General features: G+C 38.0%; 1 protein-coding gene across 1 annotated transcript; it reads right to left on the reverse strand.

Moving 5' to 3' along the window:
- Positions 1 to 473: 473 nt before the first annotated feature.
- LOC126606909 (uncharacterized) lies at positions 474 to 5,939 on the reverse strand. Its single transcript, XM_050274303.1, has 4 exons — positions 5,766 to 5,939; positions 5,510 to 5,562; positions 3,478 to 4,257; positions 474 to 2,734 (listed from the first exon to the last, which is right to left on the reverse strand). The coding sequence occupies exons 3-4, from the start codon at positions 4,255 to 4,257 to the stop codon at positions 977 to 979; spliced, it is 2,538 nt and encodes an 845-aa protein (XP_050130260.1). The 5' UTR covers positions 5,510 to 5,562; positions 5,766 to 5,939; the 3' UTR covers positions 474 to 976.
- Between the last annotated feature and the right edge of the window lie 6,354 nt (positions 5,940 to 12,293).

Raw genomic sequence — 12,293 nt, forward strand, 5'->3', positions numbered from 1 at the left:
GTGTGAAATTACATTTCTGCCTTATATTTTTTATTTATGTTCTATTTTAATTAGAGGGTTGAACTGGTAATTTCATAGGATTTGATTGACAATGAGTGTTTTATTAATTAGTAGAGATTATCTGCTATGATAAGCATTAATTATAAGTTATAACTCTAAATTTTTTGTCGGAAAAATGATACAATACATAAAGTGTCATAATATAAGTGATTAATGACTTGTGCAGTTTAGGACGAGTACGTACATATACATAAATTCTTTCAGAAAACTTTAAATACTTAGTGGACGCTCTTTCTCTAGACTTTCAAATCATCAACATCGACCAAGATTGGATTGGATTGAATCGATCGTTTGGGCGGATTGGATTGAATCTTGAACACCCGTAGCTTTGATATCTAAATAGCAAGCAATCAAACTGTTCTAAGGAAACTTAAAGCTTAACTTACCTTTTGCTTTCGGCAGGCAACAAACAATGCTCAACACAAATCTCTTCAAATTTCGAAAATTTCAGATGTAAACCGATGAGAAACTGTCGACGCGAGTCTAAGAAATCGAACTACATTTGATCAGAACGCAACAACGGTCACCCTATAAGTTGGTCTTGCAACTCATAATTAAGGAAAGAAAAAAAAAACGACCACTTTTAAAGTAAATTGTACATACAAGAGAAAGTAAATGGTTTTATCAAATGCTGTTGAACTAAGACTGAAGGGGAGGAGGGTAACTTTTATCTCTCATCTTTGGTTTTCCGGGTATTTGCGCTGCTTTTGCTGATGTAATGGCCACAGGAAAGGACGCTGCTACTCCGAATTTCCAATGAAATTTGTATGTAACACCATGTACAATGCAGAAGAATGAAGAGACTTGCTGCCTTTGCTGTTTATCATGGGTTGGTTATAACCGCACGAGCCGGTCTCTGTTATATGCAGAAGCTCTTTGTTCAAGTTGTTTGTTAGATTTTCAGCACCTAACCGACTTACGAGACCATATCAAGTTCACTGTACCCGTCAGCGTTGTTATTGGGGATAGCACTCCTGGTTTCCTGCATACTGAAATCCGGGAGACTAGTATCAAAACTGTTGAGATCGCTCACCTTAGTACGAGCACGCCTGGATGGCCTTAATTTGGAGGTGTCTTGGGGAAATTCGTCCCTACTCTTCCGCTTCTGTTTTGTGTCTAAAAATCCATAAGCTAAAGATTCCAGTACCTTAGTGCTCAGTGGTCGGTTTCTTGTGCTCTGTCTCCGAGAGTTCATTGCAGGCTGCTGTTCAGAAGTTGCCCCACTTTCAGAGGGATTCACTGAATGGGAAGCAGCATCTGGTTCCTGGTGTGTTTGATCATCTTGTCTTTCTATCATTGTGAAAGGTTCATCAGTTTCAGCATCTAGAGGCGGGGGCATGTTCAAGTCAATCAACATAGGGCGCTGAGGATTCTCTTGGAATATTTCCACAGGCAAACTGTTGCCACAACGATTGCCTTCACCACTATCAACTGGGCTGGCTCCTCTAGGCGAAGTACTGGCGGATGATAACTTCTCTCCAGATGGTTCCACTTGAGAAGGAGTTTTCTCACCAAGTTCCGCATGGTCTCCAGACACATCTTGTTGTAACATGGGACCTTGCAAGAACTGGCTCCTGCTGGGGGTGATCTCTGTGCGACTACAAGCAGCTAACCGTCGACGTCTTTTTGAAACAGGGGCAAGATGATTTTCATTTTCAGAAACCATTTTCCGGCTTTTTTGGCACTTCATAGCTTTCCGGCGCTGCATGTCGTTGCATGTACCAATGTTCTCATTCTTGGGGAGATCTGCAGTCACAGTAGTCGAACCTTGACCAAAAGCTTGATGTTCCACCTCTGAAGTACCATATTTAAAATATTTGTCACCATTTCTACCCAAACGGATGGACTTCAAAACGTGGATCTCATCCCTCTGTGAACACAAGAAATTAGCAGAATTATATTTATCTGCTGAATCCTCAGAAGCATCCTCATCGTCATCTTCAGAATCACTTCTGGAGGCGGAGACATCCAATTCAAGTGGTAAGCTTCTCAGTTCCCTCACCTTGAATATTTTCCCATTAGACAGACTAGTATCCACAACCGTAAACTTCATGACATTTGTACTACTACGATTTGGAGTACGAGGCTGCAGATAACAGTGACGTTGCTGATTTGGGAAGTCTTGTTCGTCCAGCTTTGTTTCATCTGTCCACCCATTTTCTTTATTTGCTCCCATTTCAAGCTCAAGAAGCTCAGGGTCTGAAGCAACTTTATTCAGGACGTCACTTACCGAATCAAAGTAGTGGGATCCCTTCACCAGTTTCCTTCTTGAGAATTTCTTAATACCAGGGATAAGAAAGACCAATGAATTCCTGGAACCAGTGGAGAAACCCGGATAAGGCTGCTCAGAGTGCCACCCTCTTTCAAGCAAACGAGGCCAGACAGCTTCCCAAAAGAGATCGCTCGAGCGGGCTTTGCTTAGCCGGAAGCCCCCTGTTAGAAAGTTGACTATTTCTAGTGGCGTAAGGGTGGAGCATGCTTTGCCAGTTGGTATTTCTGGGCGAACGGGAGCAACCTGATTGGACTTTAAAGTCTCTGTGGCAATGCCTGTGAGATCTTTCTTTCCTGTACCAATTCCCACTGCCTTTACCAGTGCATTCAATCCAACTCTAGCCTTTAAAATGAATACATATTCTTCTAGTAAAATTTTTCCTTCCCCAAATGTCTTCGAGACCTGGAATTGGTCAAACAAATTAAAACATACCATATCCTGATACGAACAAATAAAGGGACAAACAATCATAGTAAAATCCAAGGTGTATCCCTTCTGTAAAACAACTGTTTATCTGCATTAACAGATTTCATTTTGAGTAGTCAACGTTATATGTTTCTGTTGTATAAAATCAGAAGGAAACAAGTGGCAGATAAAATGATGGATCCACATGCATTACATATTTGCACTTGCTTGTCTATCTTCATCAGAAAATAAACATTTGTCAGTATTTTCATATATAATTTGTCTATACAGTATCTGCATAAATCCATAATTTAAGCTAAAATACTACTAAATTTAATGAGTAGGAGGCGGTAATCTTTAGACATGGAACTAATTGCTAAAGTAATAAACACACAAATTCGATTTTACAAATCACTTCCACATGATTCAACTCTGCCAAAAAAAATAAACGGGTACACAAAAGGAAAGCAAAGTTACAGAAGGCATATAGGGACTTTGTGAGAACTATGTACAAAGAGTTAAACAATTAAAGGGATACTAATCTGTCTAAATTTTAGCAATCAAATAATAACTTGAAAAATGTTGGCAGAGAATCTACACAGAACCTGAATTAGAGTATTCAGGAAAGCAAATAACTAATTTAGCATACTTTTGTTTGTTTGTTTGCATATTGATGTGTGTACAGACAGGCTGATATAATTTTTATCCACATTATTGAAGTTTCGTAGAGATGTAATTACCTCAAGCAAAGAAGTTTGGCATTCTTCTGACACGTGAGGAAACAAACGAGAAAACAACTCATGTTGCCTTGGCCCAGTAAAAATTCTTTGCCCAAATATACATTTTCTGCTTCTCATTTTTTTGCATTCTTTCCATCTCTTGTATCTGTCAGACTTGTAAAATTTCCCATAGTAGAATGACAAAATATCACCCATTTGTTTGCTTCCGACAAACTTCTTCACCAGAACGAGGTTCCTCTCAAAGATATATAAACCAAGAAGAAAACTGGCTTCTTCCATGTCAATCCAATTGTCTCCTGCAGAACCAGGAACCGGACAGTACACTCCTCCAGGCTTTTGATGCATTTCAGCCTTCCTTTCTTGTTTCAATACTAGATTTTCTGACTCGCCAGATGTTTTCACATTATCGGACTTAGCATCCGTTGGATCAGCTTTGCACTTTACATTGTCACTTTCTGAATCAATCAAGGTCTCTCCGACATGTTCATATTTTTTGGTGTCCAATTCCTCGCTGATCCACATTACTGGTATAGGCAAACCCATTACTAAACCACAGGGACTACCGCCAGAAATTTCTGCATCAGTTGGGTTCTTTAAAAGCCGTATATAGTCAGAAACAGCTAGTAGACAGGGAATTTCAGCCTGGTACTCATCTCCAACTCTAGGACCTAGCTCAGGGTCACCAGAGACACCACATATATCAGAAGCTTCTGGAGAAAATGAATGCTCAGCTTCATCGTCATTGATATCCCCATGGCTATTTCCTTCAACTGAATCCATCTGTCATACAAGAAGGAGGGGGAGGGGGAACTGGTATTGTTAAATAGCCTTTCTGAGACAACAAAAGGATCAAGGTTCTTCCTTCTGTCCAACAGACAATTTAAAAGACATATACTTCATAAAAAATTTCGAAAATTATGAATGCTATATGCCAATTTGAAATCGTACATTGCTCCCCCGATCATATTTTTGATACCATTATAAGAACATGATAGCCAACTGAGAAAGATAGAAAATGAGGAATAGAACTGCATGCTAAAAAAATGCTTCTACTCTAACAAAATCCAGTCCAATTTTACATTTTCAAATACCCTTTCAAAATTTCAGACTAAATTTCTCATTTTGTTGAATCTGTTCAATGTTTCCAATCTAAAAGTTCATATTTACGGGATCGAAAGGAGCAACCAAGACACGACCGTTCGGTTATGAAGAAGTCCAAAACCAATTGAGCTGCTACTAATGCAGCAGGTTGGTCATAAACATGCCAAAGATAAAACATTTATTTTTATCCTAGCAGCAATACAGATTGAAGAACTCATGCAACTAGCAGCAATAAATCCTAGTTAATCATTAATTACAGAGAGAAAGAGAGAGGAATTTCCTCAGAACAAATTGATAAATACCAATTTCAAAATTTGAAGCAAACAAAATATTTTTTTTTTCTTGCATTTATTATATTAAAAAGTTTACTCATAAACCACAAATAATCATAAATATTTTTTTTTTTTTTTGTACCAATAATTTATTTTTTTAATAAAAAGGTACCAAAAAATAATAATAACCCAGCAATAATTTTTTCAAGCATAAACCAGAAGAAAGACAAGCAAACAGAGCGTTAAGTAGCAAGCCCGCAACAAAATAACCAATCCAGATCCCTTTTCGAACCCAGACTAAAATCGACGAAACTACAAAAAGGTATAAACTTTAAGATAATTATCTGAAAACCCATTAAGCACATTCATATCAAAACAACAAACAATCACGACCAAAACAAAAAAACACCAAAAAGTACTAAACTTTAATAAAAATAAATAATTACCCAACATAGAAAAAAACGACAGAAAGAACAGGAAAGCATTCCGGCAGGCAAAAACCACAGTCCCAGTGAAAATTCCAATACGATCCCATGAAATTCCACTTATTTACCAAACAATGACCCTCCAAAAACACAGAGAGAACTGCATTGAATCGTAAAACAAATAAAAACAGCAACCCAGAAAACGAAAGAATTGGTTTTTTAATATTTCCATACCTCCACGGAGAAGGAAACGATATTTGAAGCCGAACCCACGTGACAGAGCAAGCCTGAGAAAAATGGGTCTTGGAGTTTTAGCACCAATTTGCAAGCTTTGGATTAAAAATATATAAATAAAACAAAGCGTGAAGCGCACACACACTCTCTCACACAGAGAGCCTGTGCCTCTGAGTCTCTCTATTTTTAGAGAGAGAAAACTCACGCACGCTGTTGGACATGAAAACTAGAGAGAGAGAGAGAGAGAGGGTTGTACCTGGGTTTTATGGAAGCTAAGCTTTCATGACCACGAAGGCTGATTTCGAAGGAGGCCAAAACCAAAGAGAAAAATATTTGAGAAAGCAAAAGTCGTTGTGTACTTGGAGAGAGAAAATATTACGATTTTATAGAGAGAGATGGAGAGGTGGGAGAGAGAGGACCCGAGTGTTTTCTTTTGGTGTGTGAGAGAGAGAGAAGGGGAAGGGGGGGGGGGCTCTGGACCATATAAAGACGTACGAAAGCGATATCTCCACGCGCCACCATAGCGCGTGAGATACTAAATCCTGTAACATTTGACACGTGGCCCTTAAAGATTCCTGCTACAATAGACCGGACGAGATTTGTACACTATGGCCTGCGTTGGTGCAGAGAGATTTTTTAGGCCTCATTTGGTAGCCCGTATAAGAGATCGGATAGGATAGTTAATACAGTTCTGGGTGTTTGGTGCAATTTTGTACTAAATAGTACCCGTATTACTTATATTGGGTCCACACATTTATCCGGTGTATGCTCGTTTATTTATCCTTCCAAAAACCTTCGTATAATTAGTCGGTTCCATCCAGTCTTGCTCCATCGCTCACTCTCTTAGATCGTTCTACTAGGTCGCTGCCGTTGCCATCGCCAATCCTGGATTTTTCTTCCTTATTTTCTTCTCCTTCGTCTTCTCTCTCTCCTCAGACCCACTTCCAAAGCCATGGCTGAAAAAAGAACTAATTCTCAACAGGGTCTCTCTCAAAGAATCCCAAGTCGACTTGGTTAGAAAGAAAATCAAGATGTTGTATCTTCCTGTTCCTCTTTCACTCCACTGCCTTTGCCCTCCTCTTCAGTTCCTCGTCGTGGTACCCGCACAAGTTCGCATGTCGCCAGTCCTGGGAATTTTTTTGTTGTAGAACTTTTGTTCTGCGATTTGTAATTTGGGGATTTTTTTGTCAAAGTAATTTGGGAAATTTAGATTAGCATAGTTTTTGTTAACCATTTGTTGTCATAATGCTTTGTTAAAGGGTTGAAGGAAAGATTTCATAATGCTTTGGCAGAAGAAACCCAGGTGAAATAGGCTCCGGTAAAAGAGGTTCTGGAGCGGGTTCTGGGCATGGTGGAGTCGAGAAAGGACCGGACCTCGGTGTCGCTGGTGTGCAAGGGCATGGTGGAAGAACAGCCGAGTACCCGCTGCTAGAGGAGCTCCGGCTGAAGAGGATGAGAGCCTGGAGATGTTGGGTGTTTGTTCTGGTGGGTTCAAAGCTCTTTCGCTTGTCAGCTGTGATGGGTTCAGTACTGATGGAAATTGTTTTTCATAAAAATAATAACAATACGATTTATCCGGTATAATACCAAACACAGTATTAAATAGTCGGTCTTTAGTCTGATATTACACCAAACGCCCGACTAATTTAGTCAATACTATCCGGTGACTATTTATCCTATCCGACTGAAATAGTCAGTACAACACGAGCTGCCAAACGAGGCCTTAGTGTGTTTGGAGTACGAGGTCTCAACACGAAATTGAAATATCATGTCATTATACTACTTAGAGAAACTTAAAATAAAATAAAATTATTTAATTGTATGATGCAATGTGACGTTTTGTTTCGTGTTTCAGGTACATTGAAAATTTTCTAGTAGTTAAGAGGCGGGCCAATGGTGTGCTGCCACCTATGTGGAAGTTACGGAGGTTTATTACTAGTGGCTTGAACGACAAGTCGTAGTGATGTTATTACGAGCTAGATTGGCAAGCCATAGGTATCGTTGTATGGTGCGGTCCTACGCGCTCAGAGGCGCGTGTTAGTAAGTGAGGGTTGTTTTTGGGTGCATATATTTATAAAAGTTCTTTTATTTTCTGAAATAATCATTTGAAGGGATTTTCTTAAATATTTTTTGGGGTATTTCTCGATGAGGAAAGGCTAGACTTTCAGTTATCGTGGGGTTCGGTCGTCAACTGAGTCAAGCTATTATGGCTATCTCGGACATAAGCTCTTAAACACACTCAGTTCATAAATCCTAGCAAAAATGCTACACAATGTTGTCAATTAACAAAGGATAAGAGGTGATTAGCGGCTTAATAATATAAAGCATAACAAATCACTAACCGACAATGTAAATGGCTAGTTAGCGCCTAATAATATAACACATAACGCATCATTAATCGACAACGTAAACGGCAAAAACAGACTGTGTGAACGCAATAACTGACTATTTGGGCAAAGAACGTTATGTATGCGTCCAATTCTAGTCTCTTTTAACTTTTTTCTTTTTGTTTTTTATCTATTCACTTAAAATATGGAGGTTTTGTCGCGTATCATTTATGAAATTTGAATATGTAATCTGGTTTCTGGATTCGGTTTTATGACACTAAATAGTGCACTTCACGCGTTTACCGCCAAGATAAAATAAAAATGGTATATATGAGGTAATGTTTTCTTACTGGATAAGTGTTCTCTTTTGTGTTAGGTACATTCATCGCATTTCTAACAAACAATATCTCATATAATTTATGTTAAAATCTCACATCGGTAGCCAAATCATTTTCCATTTATGAAATTGAAGTTTTTCGGTGCAGAATGACAGTTGCCATTCGGTCAAATTAACAGTTAAGATAGATTTTACTCACTTTTAACTGCAGAAAAAAATGAAGGAAAATATATTCATGCTAACAGAAGTGATTTCTTTGTAAAGTTTTTACTTACCAAAATAATGATTTGGAGCTCTGTCTTAAATATTTTTTTTTTGAGGATTTTTTTCTCGTGAATACGGAAGGGCTCAACTTTCAATTGACGTGATGTTCGGTTTAGGGATAGGCAAATACCCATCGGTTATGAGTAACCGTGGTTATCTGCCCATTTAAATTTCACAATTACTGTTATGGGTAACCGTTTAAATAAATAAACGGTTATGGGTATAACCGTTTACCCGCGAAATTTAAATGGACGGTTATAAGTATTAACCGCGGTTATAAACGGGTAACCATTTACCCATTTATTTTATATATGTAAAATTAACACAAACCATGTTCCCTATCGAACAAAACTTAGATCAATGTTATTGACTATAGTGCATGATTTATATAGCTAATATAATATAACTTTTCTTAACCACTTTAAATTTCATGGTCCATTATATATATTATGTTAATATTTTACATTTCAAGTTAAATAACCCAAGAATACTGTCTATTAACAATTTTCGTAACCCAAGAATACTTAACAAATTTTATATTACCTTCATTGCTAACAATTAAAAATATTGTCTGTAAAATATTATTTCAATTTTTAGAATGGTATAAGGACTTAAAAAATTAAAATGCGGAAATGTATGATGAATGTACCTATAACGGTGTTTAATTGTTATAAAAAGAAAATTATGACAAATTTTTCTTTTTTAATTTTCAAGTTGTTAAAAAACACGTAGACGGGTGAAAAATGAGTAAATGGTAAAAAAGAAAGGATAAACGGGTTTAAAAATGATAAATGGGTAAACGGGTACTAAACGGTTACGGTTAAATGGGTACACGGTTATGGGTATGTTAACTGTTTATAAACGGTTATGGGTATGGGTATAACCGTTTAGACAATTACTTAACGGGTAAACGGTTATGCGGGTATGAGAATAAACGGTTATGACTAAATAACCGTAGTTACCCACCTGCCATAACCGTTGCCCATCCCTAGTTCGGTTATAAACTGAGAGACAAGCTATAAGTTTTTAAACATGGAGTTAGGTAAAGGGTTTTAATTTCAGCTTAGTTCATGAATCATACCACAAAATATTACACAGAGTTGTCAATTAACAAGGGAAATATTAGAGATGATTAGTGGACAAAGAATATAACACATAATGTACCACTAATCAACAACGTGAACGTAATAAATAGACTGTGCGAGCGTAATAACTGACTATCTGAGCAAGCAACGTTATGCAAACGTCTAATTTTGCTATATTTTAACTTTTTGTTTTTGTAAGATCCCACATCGCCCAGGAGAGTGATCCTTATATGTATATTCTCATTCCTACCTAGCAAGTAGCCTTTTGGGAGCTCACTGGTTTCGGGTTCCGTAGGAACTCCGAAGTTAAGCGAGTTTGCGCGAGAGTAATCTCAGGATGGGTGACCTACTGGGAAGTTCTCATCTGAGTTCTCAAAAACAAAACCGTGAGGGCGTGGTCGGGGCTCAAAGAAGACAATATCGTGCTACGGTGGAGTCGAGCCAAGGATGTGATGGGGGCCGGGGCAGGGATGTGACAGTTTTTGTTTTCTTATATGTTCACTTAAAATATAAAGGTTTTGTTGCGTATCATTTATGAAATTTGAATATGTAATCTGGTTTCTGGATTCGATTTTATGACACTGGATAGTGCAATTTATCGCTCATACAAGAAGTATAGATATATATATATATATATTTTTTTTTTTTTTAATGTATGAGGCATTGTTTTCTTACTAGATAGTTTGACATATTAGTTAGATTAATTCCGACTTCCACATTATGCATGGGGTTTTTTTTTTTAATCACAAATGGTTTCTAATGTACTGTGAAGTCATCAATTTGGTTTTTTAATCTTTCAAACTCATCAATTTCGTCCCACCCTTTATTAACTTTTTAATATTGTCATTGTCATCTAATTCTTTTAAGAATTCCTTTACACTATGGTTGGAAGGAAATAAACATAGAATTTTGACAAAAGTCAATTTTATAAATTGACATGCATTAATTCCTTAGTTTGGATTCATAAAAATAGAAATTTAAAATTTTTAAGTAAAAGTTTAAAAATAAGTGTCATTTCTAAATTTATATAAGTGAAAGTTTAAAAATAACAAATTTCGTATTCAAATTCCATTGTTTTTAGATTAGTCAAACAAGATTATTGACAAATTCTAAAAAATAAAATTCCATCATTTTAATTTTCATCATTTTAAAACTTTTTAGTATTTTTAAGTTTTTTTGGAATATTAATGTGCTGACATGTCATGTATTTGGGTCCTAGGCAACGGTATTTTGCCATGTGGATTGAGTTAAAAATTGTATATAAAATTGTTGGTTAAAAAGTAAATTAAAAAATCACCTGTCGTCTTCAGACTTCAGCAAACCCATTGTCGTCTCATCCACTCCGCCCACCATGGCCGTCGACCTCAAATCCCCACCAGTCCACCACCACCCACGGCGGCACAATTCAACTCATCTCTCTCTTCTTTTTTTGTCAATAACTCATCTCTCTCTCAATGATCAAAAGCTCTGAAATTTTTAGTCGGGGTATGGGTACTGGCACTGGGTAGGGCGATGTCGCCGATGAGAATTTGATCGGGAAAGACTCACTGCTCCATGACGACGACATTTTCAAGGTTAGCGCCGGAAGGGGGTGGTACTTGGGTGAATTATGTGAATTACTCGGGAGAGAAAGGGTGCAACGGTATGGAACGTGGTGGGTGGTAGTGGTGGGACTAGAGGTCGACGTCGACGGTGGGTGGAGTGGAGGGCTGCTGAAGTTTGAAGACGACAATTGAATTTTTTATTTACTAAATCTTGGTTTTTTTCCTTTTATTTTAAGGAAAACTAACCAAAAAGGCTTAAAAACATTAAGTTTTAACAAAAAACCATGTTACAAGTTTATTTAATGGTTAGTACAAAGTTTAATTTTAAATCAGCCCAATAAGAATGGCCCAAGCAATAACATTCCGCTTTTGCCCCTGACGGCAAGCTTTATCTCTCCCTCCCTATTTCGATCTCTCCGTCTAATATCTGCAAGCTGGATTTCGTCCTTAAGGTCCTGCCATGGCGTCTTTTGAACCTCTTCAATGCTCAGCTTCTACAAGCCTAGCCTCGACATACTCTCTTCCAGGAACTCTCTCCGGCATCTTCTGTACACGTGCGAGCACTCATTTCCGAACCCCGCCGCCACCATCCGCTTAGCAATCTCATGGAGGTTGTTGATGGTTCCAGAAGGAAGCGCATCGATCACGATGTCGTAGTCGTCGATCGGCTGAGCAGTAGGGATTTGGTGTTCCTCACCGTCCCCAATTACCTCATCCTCCTCTTCTTCTTCATCATCTCCCAAGTCAAATGACAACACGCCATTCTACTCGCCACGAAACACGCGATTGAGTTTTCGTGACTCGCCGCCGCGTTCGACCAAGGATCTGAACTCGTCCTCGAGCCGGAACATGGTCTGCCGCATAAGATAAAAGTTGTTTTCTAGGAATGATGACTTATGGTTTTTAGTTTGGTATTAGCATTTGTTGTTTGGACACAGGTACTGTTTGTGTGTGTTAGGTAGTGTATAATAACTTGAAGAAGGATAAAAATGGCTACTAGAAGTGGTTCGCTGGGAACTTGGCATCAGGCGGTGCTGCTAGTGCTTCATCTCTTCTTTTTGTACATTCTCGGGACTATGCAAGAACACGTTTGGCAAGTGATGCCAAGGCTGCCAAGAAGGGTGGTTGAAAGGCAGTTTAATGGTTTAGTTGTGTTGGAATTTTCGTGTATTGTGGGCTTTACTTTGGAATGTACGATTCTCTAAAACTTATGGTTTTAACTGGTGG

The sequence above is a fragment of the Malus sylvestris genome, chromosome 16, assembly GCF_916048215.2.
Source record: "Malus sylvestris chromosome 16, drMalSylv7.2, whole genome shotgun sequence".
Taxonomy (NCBI): Eukaryota; Viridiplantae; Streptophyta; class Magnoliopsida; order Rosales; family Rosaceae; genus Malus; species Malus sylvestris.

What these genes read in the sequence shown, in the direction of transcription:
- LOC126606909 (XM_050274303.1), bottom strand. Translation starts at nt 4,257, where the DNA reads ATGGATTCAGTTGAAGGAAATAGCCATGGGGATATCAATGACGATGAA. An exon ending in GCCAAACTTCTTTGCTTGAG is followed by an intron (nt 2,735 to 3,477) that starts GTAATTACATCT and finishes GACCAATTCCAG; the next exon opens with GTCTCGAAGACATTTGGGGA.